This window comes from Cutaneotrichosporon cavernicola (assembly GCF_030864355.1).
Source record: "Cutaneotrichosporon cavernicola HIS019 DNA, chromosome: 3".
Classification (NCBI taxonomy): Eukaryota; Fungi; Basidiomycota; class Tremellomycetes; order Trichosporonales; family Trichosporonaceae; genus Cutaneotrichosporon; species Cutaneotrichosporon cavernicola.
Window position 1 is genome coordinate 319,356 of NC_083395.1, and position 12,606 is coordinate 331,961.

Here is a 12,606-nt window from a genome sequence, read left to right on the forward strand (position 1 = left end):
AGGATAAGCGGAACCAAAATGCCACCGACTCCCAATATCATCGACGCCATCAATCAGGTCGAGCTCACCATGACTCGTTCCCTCTCCTTGACCTTCTCTCCGTCCTCGCTCATTCCCACATGCATCTCCTCATCCATTCCCTTTAATTCATCTACAGGACACCACCTACTCACAAAAGCATCAATGTCGCGCTTATTCACTTCAAGTATCTGTCCTGACCTTCATCTCTCTCACGTCATCTATGACAGGGAAGGCCAATGTATGGTGTGAGTCACGACAGCTTGCCACTCTTTATCGAAGCTGGAGCATATCGCATTGATATCCTTTATCCTATCGGTTGGCTTGAGCGACGAGTAACAGCCTCGACGTTCTCCGCCCCGACGTATCCATCCTATTTGGTTCACTCGGCGTTCCCCTGGATCTTTGTGTCAGTCACTTGGGCTGGGCATGGCCGGACCGCATTCCTCGAGCGGCGCCCGTTATTACCCCGCATGGCTGAGCATAGCCAAGTACGCGGTGTTGACGTGCTCACAATCGCACACAGGATCCCTGTAGTTTATCCAGATCTTCCGGACCAACAACATTTGGTTGCAGCAGCCGCGGCTACCATTTCCATCATCAACATTCCAGCACGCCTTCAGCACATCGCACACCTTGGCAAGGCCCCAGGCTCCCCGCAAGCGCATATGCTTGAGCCCAACTTGGCGGTCCTATTCTCCCGATATCTACCCTCGCGATGGCGTGCCAGCTCATCATGATCACCGTCGCGCAAAAAGCTAGGGCCTCATCGACCTGCGAGCGCAGCTATAACGTGACTACAGTCGCCGCTTCTCTGCTTGACCTGACCTACCCACTCTCATTCCCATCCCCACTCCTGTCACCATGAGCCAAGAACCATCTTCCCCCGACCTGTCAAAGAAGGAGCTGGACGTCGGAGTTGCCATGCACGACGTCCAACTCGAGCGCAATTTCTCCTTCCTTGCGATTCTCGGCGTGTCGTTCTCCATTTTGAACTCCTGGACAGCCATGTGAGTTTTGATTGAATGGTCTGTTGCTGACAGCAGGTCTGCATCGTGCGTTCGCTGAAGTTACACCTGACCCCAGCCTTCCCCTTGTCCTAGGCTCCGGGGGCTCCATTGCCATGGTGTGGGGCCTTCTCGTCTCGGCTCTCGGCACACTCGCGATGGCTGTCAGCCTGGCAGAAGTGTGCCATGTCCTTCCCTTGAGTGGCGGGCAGTATGACTGGTCTTGTGAGCTATCACCAGCGAGGATTGCTGACCACAGATGTCCTCGCGCCAGACGGGTGGAAGGAGCGCCTCTCTTTCCTTGCCGGGTGGAACGGCGCAGCTGGCTGGGTCGCTCTCTCCGCCGCCGCGCCAGTCCTGGGTTCGGGCTTCATCTCTGGGTATGTTCACTGCATGTTCTTGCTCACGCAGCCTCATCGCGCTCTGGAACCCTGACTTTGCGGTGCAGCCGTGGCAGTTCTTCCTGCTCTTCATGGCGATTGCTACGATCGCTTTCGTTCTCAACGTCTTTGGTGTTCGTGCTCTCCCTACCATCGACCGCTTCGCGGGCGTGTGGAGCATTGTCGGCTTCGTCGTGGCCAGCATCGTGTGCCTCGCATGTGCAGACAGCTACCAGAAGCCCAAGGCGGTCTTCGCAACTTTCACCAATGTCACTGGCGTAGGTGTGAGGGAAGGCACTGCTAACCGCAGTGGTCTGATGGCATGGCTTTCCTCCTTGGCCTCCTCCAGTCGACGTTTGGGTTGACGGCCTTTGATGCGGCCAGCCACCTCGTCGAGGAGATGCCCCGGCCGTACATCCACGCGCCGCGTGTTATGTGAGCTGGGCCACCCGGATGCTAGCTGACCCCAGGGTGCTCGCGATTGTGCTCGGTGCCGCGACCAGTTGGATCTTCATGATCGTAGTTCTCTTCTCGCTCCAGGACTTCGATGCCGTGCTCAGCGCCGCAACTGGGCCGCTCCTCCAGATCTACTACCAGGCCACAAGTAGCCGTGTGGGGGTACGTGCTGGTCGCCTGTTCATACTGACTTCAGGCGACCTGCCTCATGATGTTCAACCTTGTCGCCATGGTGCTGGCCGGACAGGGAATCCTGACTGTCTCGTCCCGTCTCGTGCTCACGTTCGCGCGGGACAGAGGCCTCGGCCCAGCGTCGCTCATCGCCGGCGTCCACCCCCGATTCAAGGCGCCTGTGTGGTGCATCGTCTTCATCACTGTCTGGGTGACAGCGTTTGGGCTGATCAGTAAGCTTGCGTGACCAGAGCCCCAGTTGACACCAGACCTTGGCAACAGCGTGACCACCAACGCGATCCTCTCCTCTTCGGTTGTCTTCTTGCAGATCAGCTACTTCATCCCCATCGCGATCGTGTTCGTGCGCGGGGCATCAGCGTTTGGCGAGCACACCGAGCACGCAAAGTGGTCGCTTGGTCGTTGGCGCCGTGAGTCCACCTCAAAATCAGAGCTGACGGCAGGCCTCATCAACGGTGTTGCGCTTGCCTTCTGCACGGTCACTTCCGTGACGTTCTGCTTCCCTCCAGCCATTCCCGTTCTCAGCGGGACGACGATGAACTGGGTTGTCGTCGTTGTCGCGCTTGTGTGGCTCGTCGCGGGTATCACATGGGTCATCGACGGGCGGAGGCGATTCCGCGGGCCGACGGCGCTCGAGGAGCGGCTGGAGATTGCAAGGGCGGCTTAGTTTGGGATGTCTAGGATTATAATGATATAATGTTTTCTTGACAAGTTGTGACCCCACTTCACATCAAACCCATCGAAGACATCACGTGCATAAGCGTGAACGCGTCCTAAAGATTGTCATGTACTGGGATAGAAGCGTACGGTACGGCGCCAGCGCCGCGGAAAGAAGTATCAACAAGTGTAGGGAGGAGATTACTCCTTGGGCTTGTTGGGGATGTTCTCGTTGAAGGCTTCGGGGGAGCCGACGTAAGTCTGGTGGGTGTTGTAAACGCCTGGGGTCAGTCATGGGATCATGGGAGCCTAAAGGGATGGGGATGGAGTAGCTTGAGGTTGAAGGAGGAATCAAGAGACTCTACGTCCCGCGTCTCTGACAATAATGGCACAGCTTTCCTGTCCATGAGGGCACGACTCACAAACAAACTTGTACTGGCCATTGAGCGAGGGGTTTCCCGACCACTCTTCGCACTTGTGCCATCCGCACCCGACGTCAGTCGTCGCCTTCCACACAACCTGGGTCCACTGGTTGGTAGCGTCCTGGTACGTCTTGTCCTTGCCCTCCTCGGGCCACTGGTAGTTCTCGCCCTGCGATCCGGCCTGTTCGATCGAGACCACAAAGTTGCCTTCGGCATTGTTCCAAATGACGTCGGTGTAGTCCTTGCGCTTATCGGGGAACTGGTTGTCAAAGTTGCACGACTGGGCCTGTTGAACGGCAATACCGCTCAGCTCGTCATTCCAAGCAACCTCGGGAACGTCGTACCGACGACGGATCTCGTTGTGCGCGGCGAGGACACTCGACGCAATGGGGTCCGAGACGGGCACCGCACCCTCGGGATTACCGGGGCCCTGGGGGCTGGCCGACGCGGAGGGCGAGGGCGTAGCCGACTCGGAGGACGAGGGTGTGGCCGACTCGGAGGGCGAAGGTGTGGCCGACTGGGACACGGCCGAGGCCGACTCGGACACAGACGAGGCCGACTCGGACGCAGACGAGGCCGACTCAGACACAGCCGAGGCCGACTCAGAGGTCGCGGCCTCGGACGCGCTGGTGGTGGAGACCGACGCGGCCGAGCTAGCAGAAGACACAGCCGACGACGAGGGCGGCTGGTGGATGAGCGCGTTGTCGGTAACGATCGGCGAGGTCGCAGCCGCGGCCGAAGTGTTGGTCTTGGTCTTGGCCTTGCACTTGCGCGCGTCGGCTGTGACGAGGAGAGCGAGGATGGGGATGATGGCGGCGGCGCGCATAGTAACGAGTGTGGGCTGCAGCGTCAAGCTCGCAGAATGAGTGAATGGATGAAGGCAACAAAGAGTAGACGTTGCCAAGGCGTGTTTCGCGGAGTCAGGGTGTGTGCCGGGAGAGAGGTCGCAACACACAGGGAGATACAGGGATGGCTAGAGTTTGCAGGGAACAGGCACCCCGACGCGTCTCCAAGTTGAGAGTTGACAGAAGAGAAAGTGACAGCGATGAGATGATCATGCATGTGTTCCAGGTAGATCCGATCTACATGACACCTAGGATCTACACAGATGATACAGACGTTTGGATCGCCACAAGACTCGGACTCGGACTCGGACTCGGACTGACTACTCTAGTATGTACAACTTCTCGGGCGGCGAGACCCGACGCGTCATCTTCGTATAGACAAGATACAGTGCGTATGTCACCCACACCCACACCTACGACTACACCCACACCTACACCTACACCCACACCTACACCAGCAGACGACGCACCGACAAGGAAAGTGGCGGGGGTGAGTGGTACTGTACAGGGCTGATCGACCTAACATTCAGAGACAACTGTGACACTAGTATGCGGCTCCTATCAACCCAGTATGCGGCTCCTATCAACCCCTCACCCCTACAATCTCGATGAAGTATGGGACGCTCCCACTGCCAGGCCCGGATGAAACGCGGGCCCTGGTCTCATCCCTCCCGCTCCCGCCGTCCTGCTTGACGTGCACTCAGGCAACATCCTTCTCTTTCCCTGCCAGCATGCCGTAACTCGGCGTGGCAGACGCGACAGCTCGTTTCAGGATAGAGCTACTCGTGTTCAAGTACCCTGAATGGGGGATGCATTCATTATTGAGCCAAACTCGTAGACATCAGTATCCAGCTAGTAACTGGAATGCAAAGTCTGAGACCGAGATGATTCGGGCGTGGTGATCACACATGACGCGCATATCCGCACCTGCAAAGCTCTTCGCGCACTGAGGTTCTCTCGCCACGCACCTGGACTGCCAACGTGATGGCGAGGTATGCATGCGTGGTCAGAGATTGCTGCACGGTAGCCTTTACCGCGGCTTCGTGAGGCGAACAGTGCATGAGAGAGTGACGTTTGTGACGCTAGATGGGAGCCAGCGCCGAGCACACCGCTCCGTTCCCGATTCCGAATGCATCTGCGCAATGTTGCACCACACCCATTCCGCCCACCTGAAAATGCTGGAATCATTCCTGCTAGCCCAATGACAAAACAATCCTCCCCGCATGCCGGCATGGCATGCAGTGGGGTACAGGACGTGGGTGACGTCGGGGAGTGTACAATTACATGGCATGGTCTGGTCTATACTATACGAGGGTCCTGGTCCGAGTCCGAGTCAGAGTCTGTGTTTTACTCGAGGAAAGGGGTGAGGTCAGCCGAGCGTTCCTCGACGTCACGGCGGTTGCGGTTATCGTTTCCGTTGGGCTTGGTGCCGTTAGGGTATGTGATTGTTCCATCGCCGTTGCCCGGGTCACCGCCCTGGCCGCCGTCAGTGTCTGGGCAGAAGTTTTCGGTGAGGCATCCTGGCGGAAGACCGGAGGGGGTGGCCGACGGCTGGTCGCTCGTCGACACCGGTGTGGGGGGTTCGCTGGTCGCGGGAGGTGGTTCGCTAGTCTGAGGAGGAGGGTCGTCGGACGTTGACGCGGGGGGGTCCACGGTCGGCGTGGGCGGGTCAGGCGTCGGCTCGGGGGTCGGAGGGTTCTGAACGCGGTTAGGACAGCGCCAGCCGAAGAGACCACAGCGCCATGACCAGAGCTGGGGGTCGGGGGGGGCGAGATCCACCACCTCGGGAAGAGGGGCGGCGATGGCACCAGAGAGAAGCGCGACTAGGGGGACGAGAGCGGTGATGCGCATTCTAGTTGATGATGGATGGGGATTTCTCATCAAGATGTCAAGATGTCCTGCTCTTATATCTCGTAGTGCCATCGTACCACTTCGTCTTGTCGCATACCTTCGGGGAGGTTGGGATTGTTGACTGACGTCTCATGCCGTTCCGCCGCCTCAATCAGTGCGGAACGCGACGGCTGGTCGCGCGCCATATCAACTAATCAACTGGAGGGTCCTGTAACTGACCCCTTGTGCGAGGCTACATCTTCTGCTTCTAGACAACCCCATTCCTACCCGTATCCCTCGCCTCCAGAGCCATTGCCTGGTCCTGAGACGCTGTTCTCCTAGCCCGAGATTACCGAACACGTTGACAAGGATAGGATGAGAGGACATGACGTCGGCGGGAGGCGGGAGGCAAGGCCAATCCTGGGCCAATAACGTTGCCATGCGCGGAATCGCGAAACGGATCGAGCCTGTTGTAAGATGGCTGATCGCGAGATTGCGCCAGACTCCAAAACTGCTCCAAAACTGTTGTCATCCGGAATGGGGCAGGCACTTTGATCCTTGAGTCAAAGTTACCAGTCAAGACTTTCTGTACTGTAGCTGGACAGAGAGTTCCATCTATTCTGCGTCACGGTGGCGCGGTCGTGACACGTTGCTGAAACGTTTGACAGAACATAGCACATGGCGACCAGTAGGCACTCGTGCATAAACACAGTTTGACCCCGACAGCCACCTTTGTTTCGCGTTTCGCACCATCATCTGTTGACGGAGTGTTCGGATCAGGCTCAATGTCGTGGGAGAGTGGGCTGGACAGGGTACCGCCAATCCCGAAGACGGAATTTGCGCCTGACGCGAGCACGGGTCATGAGATTCCAGGTTCACTGCTGGAGGCGGCTTTGTCTAGCTGACAGGGAAAGCCGCAGTTGGATGCATTAATTGCACCAGCACCTGTTTGTGGTTTGAATGTGGCAAGTTGAGAATCGGGACATACCACATGCGCGTGGCATCGATCGCAACCAGGCGTTGGCGATCTGGCGATACCAGTCGTCAAGACGTCAAGTTGCGTCGTCAAGGCTGATTCCAGATACCGGAGATCTGTTGTGGAACCAAACACTCCGACTCCATATCATCCACAGTCTACAGTGTTCCAACTGCGCGGAGTCTACAGTGATCCAACTGCGCGGAGTCTACAGTGTTCCAACTGCGCTGGTTGACCGAGTCTGTGAAAGCCGGGCGCGGCTCACATTTGGCTTTTGGATCGGATCTACCTTCACAATCGTTGTGGCACGGAACTGCCTCACTTTCCGACCCGGCACACAACCTTGCACGCTGACCGGGTGTAGTAGGTGATCGGAGCAGGCAGGAGGGGAAATCTGACTTCAGGCCGCTGTCTCTACCACAGTCGACTTGCACAGCCCAGCGGAGGATGAGATGTTCGACGAGGGTGAGGCTCTGGTCCATGCTCGGGTAGAATGCGACCGCAAGTATCCAACACACGTTGGTCCCACCCAAGGGGGGGGGGGTGACCGCCATGCCCCTACGTGGAGATGCCGCCGGCCCTTATTGGGAGGCTTCCCTTTCGAACAGACATGGATCCCAAGGCCAGGCGAGATCAACAAGGCCAGGCGAGATCAACTTGGAGTTCTACCCCGACAGGTGGCCGAAGAATTAGATTGCTTGAGATGGGGAGGTAATCGACGCTAGATCCTCACCGCAGGTCGTCATGGGAAGAATAACGCCACCGCTGAGCAGAACATGTCCATGAGCACAAAGCTCTACCGCACCTTTGGTTGCGGTCAGCTGAGCCAAGTGAAGGTGTGGTATTTAGCTCGATCGTCGCTGATCCGGTTCGTTGGAACAGGGCGAGCCCAAGCCAAGATACATTTACCCAACCCAGGGCTGCAGATTTCGCTTCGTGCCAGGTCAAAGAGAAGAGACCAAACTCCGTGAAAAGCGGCGAGGGGTTTCTGGAAGTAATCTGAAGCGAGACATGATCCATAAAGAGCGTGTAACGAGCGTTCTATCAATGTCTATAAAGAAGCAATCAAATGTCCTCTGTCAGATTAGAAAGCACCAACCGCAGCGACGAGTAGTCCCGCCGCGCCGACGAGGAGCGCGTACTCGTTGAGGTTGGCCTCGCTGGCGAGGGTAGGGGAGGGCGTAGGCGTCGGGATGATGGACGGGATGTTCGAGGCTAAGGGGAGGGGGGCGGTCACGTTGCTGGGGCTTAGGATGGCGTCCGTGAGGCTAGCGTTGACGTTGAGGCTGCCGTTGATGGGGCGAAGGCTGGCGCTCGGCGTCGGGAGGATGGTGCTGATCGAGCGCGAGTGCGAGGCCTTGGACTTGGATGCAGACTTGGTCGGCTTGCGGGTGCCCGTGCCGGAGCCCGTGTTGCTTCCCGTGTTGCTTCCCGTGCCGGAGCCTGTCTTGCTTTCCGTCTTGGTGGCAGTCTTGGTGGGCATGTCCGTCGTCTCGGTGTTCTGCTCGCCCGTGGCCGTGCGCGTCTCGGTAACCTTTAGCGTGGGCTTGGGCTCGTGCGTGGGCTCGTCGGTCGCCTTGTGCGTCGGTGCCATTGTCGCGCCGTCGGTGTTAGGCTTCGGGGCGGGAAGGAACACTGTGTGGTAGACGGTGACGGTGACCTGCGGCTCGGCCTCCGCCTCGGGGAGAGCGTGCGCGAGCGTAAAGAAGACAAGGAGGAATGCGAGGCGCATGTTGCGGATTAACGAAGGTGTAGTCAAGGACTGGTAGTTAATGAGAGGCGTAGGGCCAAGTGGTTGAAGAGGAGAAGACAGAGGGGAGGAGGTGATGATGTTGTTGGAGTCGTTAGGGCTTTTATGTCGATAGGGCTTCTATGTCGATAGGGCTTCTATGTCGATAGGGCTTTAATGTCGAGCACTGGGGGACCGGCCGATAGGAGATGGACGTAGTTGTGCATGTGAGTGAGACCATGCGCTGGATCTCGGTGCCCGCTGAGGATCTTCAAGGTGGTTAGGGCGTATCAGCGGGGATCTTGTAGATAGTTCACAGTGCCACTGACATGCCGGTAGCGGAAGCGTGTAGGTGGGTTGAATATTCTGATGGAGGAGTACAGGAGCATCTCGTAGATCATAGTCTCATGGAGATCGCAGTCGACGCCATCACGTCCTGTGTCCGCGTCGTGAAATGTCTGTAGCGTCGCGTTAGTCGTTAGATTGTCAGCCCCTTGGATCTCGAGCCACGCCCACGCATCAGAGTGTACGACCTCGAATGCGATGCTGAAGAATGGGACGAGAGCGAGATAGATCTGATCCTGTCTGATTCAGATCTCTACACTCATATTGTGGGCAAAAGTAGAACCAAAAGTAGGACCGCTAAGCCAACACCTGGTGGTGAAAACCACGTGTCCTGAGACAGAGCCCACAACCAGCAGGTTGCATCCGTCATCTTCCTCAAAGCTCCCACTCACGCACAGCACACCAGTGGGGAGGTGGGCAGTCTCAGTCTACCGGTCTGCCCACATCGCCGGGGTCACGAGTCCTAGATCTTCGGCAAAGTGGAGCCCATACTCCAAGATCGGAAGTCTTGGCATCAAGATACGGCATACAAATCAAGAATGCGCCAACCGTTGCGAGGCACAATCGACCTCCTTACCTCATTTCGATGGCCTCAGAAACGTCTCGAGTTTATCCACTGATCTGCAGAACTTCGCGAGGTGGGCATGTCCTTGGCAGGTACGAAAGCGACATGGCACAGCTCCACGCCTCAGAGTGGCACGACAGTGACGGCGACGTTTTTGTCGTCGACATACATGACCGCGCCGGCCGTGTTGTCGGTGCCATCCCACTGGCCGGAGCGCCATTTGCCGTGAAGAAATGTCCCGGCGACCCACCAGTCCGTCGCGTTCTGGTAGATGGGCGGGATGTGGGGGTTGGGCGGCGGCGCAGGCGGAGCGGCGGGTTGGGTGGGTTGGGCGGGCTGGGCGGCAGGGTAGTACCCGTGAAGGTAACTCCACCGTTTGAAGCCGGGGAGGGGTGCGGCGGCGACGAGGGGGAGGAAGAGGATGAGTTTCATGGTTTGTGTTTCGGCAGTCTATTGTCAACTCGCACTAGATGCTCGAGAGCCAACTCACTGTCAGCGGCCAGAAGACGATGGGGAACCCAAGGCTCGACCAACCTTCTTATGTGACCAGACCATGTCTTGCCCATCTCTACTGCTGCGCAACGTTCAACACCCCAGTAGGAGAACCCGGAAAGATCCACCACACTCGAGCGCAGCACAACAGTCTCAGACATCTCAGACTCCGGACCTGGAGTCTGTAGTGGAGGGGAACCAGTCATCCGCAGTCCGGCCAGACACTGCAGATTGCCGGCATCCAGAACAATGGGGTTTGTTTCGTGGGTCGATACGGCACCGAGACTGAGATGGAGCCAGAGGCTGCCGAGACTGTTTGAGTAAGTTGGTCCACTTGTGGAAAGTTCGATGGAAGTCAATCATGACATGTCGGCATGCCCGACGGCCTGCTGCGCATCGGAACGCTTGGCACTCTACATGGCGCATGATACGTTGCTGCTAGTCAGTGCAAGCTAGCGAGCTAATCAAGTAGTGCAGGGGTGGGTGGCAACTGGCAGGTGAGACGCGAAACGGCCTGAAACGCCCATGTTTCACATCCTCTTCTAACGGCTATTTCCACCCTACGGCATATAACGCCGCGAGTGGGGGTACTTGGGTCTCCCAGAACGTCGTGTCGTTGGTAACGTATTCGGCGCGCGAGACGAAGCAAAGGTTTTCCGCTGGATCGCCGACGGAGGGGACGCGCCACTCGGGGCCGCGCTCGTCGAAAGCGCGCTGGAGGAGTGTGGAGGCGAGGCGGCCGTCGGCGTAGGCGTCGGGGTCGAGGAGGGGGCTGCGAGTGGACTCTGCCCCAGATGGATTTGCGCTCTCTGTGTTTTCTGCGCTCCCGCTGCTCACACTCGCCGCCGCCACCATCTCGCTGACGCCCACGAGCGTTAACCTCGCAGCCTCGCGGCCCATTCTACGCCGACACACCGCGCTGACAATATACGCCAGCACGTCGTCCAGGAACTGGTCGACTGGTCGCGCCTTGCCCAAGGTAGGGAACTGGAAGGGCGAGAAGACGAAGACAACTTGGCCAGGTTGTCCGCGCGCCGACGACAGCAGCGGCAGCTCCGACGCGGTCGGGCATGCCGCGTCGTAGAGGTGGTTGACGACCAAGCGCGCGTTGCTGCCCCGTGCGTTGGGGACAAATCGCAGGACATTCTGCTGCTCAAAGAACCCGAGCGGCCGATAACGCACCTCGGTCACGGTGCTCATGAGCTGCGTTTGCTGTTTGGTGACATTGCGCACAACCTCGAGGTTCGGGAGCAGTTTGGACACCAGTGCGGCTATGCTGTGGTCGAGCTCGAAGGGGATGTCGAGGACGCGTGTATGTGCGAAGAGAGGGCGGATGGAGTCATCGACCAGGCGGTCATGCAACGCGTCCCAGCATGAGAGGGCTGGTAGGCGTCCGCCAGCACCGCGCACGTAGAAGAGGTGAGGGAGAGAGCCGGGGAGAACGACGATGTGGCGAAAGAGCGCAGCGTCTGCCCTCCCTTTGAGGCGGCGCGAGACTCCCCGGAGACGCAGGGTGCTCTCCCACGGCGCCAAGGTGACGACGCGATCAAGTATGTGCGGGTAACACATGTGATCGAGTGGTGCCTTTGCGCTGGACTCGACGCCCGTCTCAAGAGCGTAGGCGCATTCCCCCACGGCGGCACGGTACTCTGCGCGCGAGAGGAACTTTACTGCTGCGAGGAAGTTTGAGACATCCGCCTCGTGCGTTATCGGTTGTTGAAACGCGACGATGCCCAGAGCGACACGTACGGCCAATTCTACGTCCAATGAAGAGGAAGAGAGGGGGAGACCCAGGGAGCGGCGGTCGAGTTCGGCGAGACCGACAAAAGTCACGCTCTCGGGGTCTCTACAGCCCCAAAGGGGCCAGAGGATACGCCCGACCACAGAACATAGGACGTTGTGAGCACGCACCACCCGACCTGCGGAGGAGCAGTCGGGCGTGAAGATGAAGACGAGGTGTCGTGCCGTGCCGGACGGAAAATAGAGGTACGCGTGGGATACATATTCTGCGGTCGGGTCAAACACGACATTGAAGACGTGTTTGTTCGCCCTGCCTGCAAATATAGCGCCTGGTGGAGGTCCGCACAAGTTGACCGTGTCGACCATGGTACCGACGCTGCGGTCGGAGAGAGAATAGGACCCGTTGAAGAAGAACTTTGCACCGCGGATCATCTCGAGGCCCGACATCTCGACCTTGGCCCGCGCAAACCCCGGTCCAGTTGGGGCGCCCAGGTCCAGAATGCGCACATGTTGCAGGCGGAGTGGCCATGCGCCGTCATCCAGTGTGAGCGGCGGGGCAGGGAGGTATCCCCTTGTTGTGTCTGGAGAACGTAACCTCTCGTCAGCGGAGAGGATGGCGTGTTCGAAGATCTCGGGGTCGAGGAGAAGACGGAGGGAGCGGCATGTTGCTCGAAAAGCGAGCTTTGTGGGCGTGCACGCAAACAGCGCAATCTTGTGCACGATCGCCGCGTGAGTCACGTACGACAGACACCGCGCCGACTCGCTAATTCCGACAGGTGTTGAGAGGATCGCGGGAGAGGATCTGGACCGCACGCGACTGGCGCTCATGCTGACTGCTGACTGCTGACTGCTGAGTGGATGTGGGATCCAGAGGCCCCAAAGGGCAGTGTGGTCAGCACTGCCAGCTTCATGGCGGTCTGTGCGTGGCAGGTGGCCGAGATCACCAGGCGTACCT

At 58.5% G+C, this 12,606-nt stretch overlaps 6 protein-coding genes across 6 annotated transcripts; 1 reads left to right on the forward strand and 5 right to left on the reverse strand.

Moving 5' to 3' along the window:
• Positions 1-882: 882 nt before the first annotated feature.
• On the forward strand, positions 883-2,717 carry CcaverHIS019_0301260 (uncharacterized protein; the record flags this gene model as incomplete). The annotated part of the gene is made up of 10 exons (XM_060598538.1): positions 883-1,028; positions 1,065-1,073; positions 1,105-1,250; positions 1,285-1,405; positions 1,437-1,683; positions 1,716-1,840; positions 1,876-2,023; positions 2,058-2,265; positions 2,302-2,460; positions 2,494-2,717. The coding sequence occupies 10 exons, from the start codon at positions 883-885 to the stop codon at positions 2,715-2,717; spliced, it is 1,533 nt and encodes a 510-aa protein (XP_060455322.1).
• Positions 2,718-2,908: 191 nt separating this feature from the next.
• Positions 2,909-3,955, reverse strand: CcaverHIS019_0301270 (uncharacterized protein; the record flags this gene model as incomplete). The annotated part of the gene is made up of 2 exons (XM_060598539.1): positions 2,909-2,988; positions 3,130-3,955. The coding sequence occupies 2 exons, from the start codon at positions 3,953-3,955 to the stop codon at positions 2,909-2,911; spliced, it is 906 nt and encodes a 301-aa protein (XP_060455323.1).
• Positions 3,956-5,321: 1,366 nt separating this feature from the next.
• Positions 5,322-5,825, reverse strand: CcaverHIS019_0301280 (uncharacterized protein; the record flags this gene model as incomplete). The annotated part of the gene is made up of 1 exon (XM_060598540.1): positions 5,322-5,825. One exon carries the CDS (start codon positions 5,823-5,825, stop codon positions 5,322-5,324), a length of 504 nt encoding a protein of 167 aa, XP_060455324.1.
• A 2,039-nt stretch (positions 5,826-7,864) lies between these two features.
• On the reverse strand, positions 7,865-8,512 carry CcaverHIS019_0301290 (uncharacterized protein; the record flags this gene model as incomplete). The annotated part of the gene is made up of 1 exon (XM_060598541.1): positions 7,865-8,512. The coding sequence occupies one exon, from the start codon at positions 8,510-8,512 to the stop codon at positions 7,865-7,867; it is 648 nt and encodes a 215-aa protein (XP_060455325.1).
• Positions 8,513-9,542: 1,030 nt separating this feature from the next.
• Positions 9,543-9,851, reverse strand: CcaverHIS019_0301300 (uncharacterized protein; the record flags this gene model as incomplete). The annotated part of the gene is made up of 1 exon (XM_060598542.1): positions 9,543-9,851. One exon carries the CDS (start codon positions 9,849-9,851, stop codon positions 9,543-9,545), a length of 309 nt encoding a protein of 102 aa, XP_060455326.1.
• Positions 9,852-10,460: 609 nt separating this feature from the next.
• CcaverHIS019_0301310 (uncharacterized protein) lies at positions 10,461-12,479 on the reverse strand (the record flags this gene model as incomplete). Its single annotated transcript, XM_060598543.1, has 1 exon — positions 10,461-12,479. The coding sequence occupies one exon, from the start codon at positions 12,477-12,479 to the stop codon at positions 10,461-10,463; it is 2,019 nt and encodes a 672-aa protein (XP_060455327.1).
• Between the last annotated feature and the right edge of the window lie 127 nt (positions 12,480-12,606).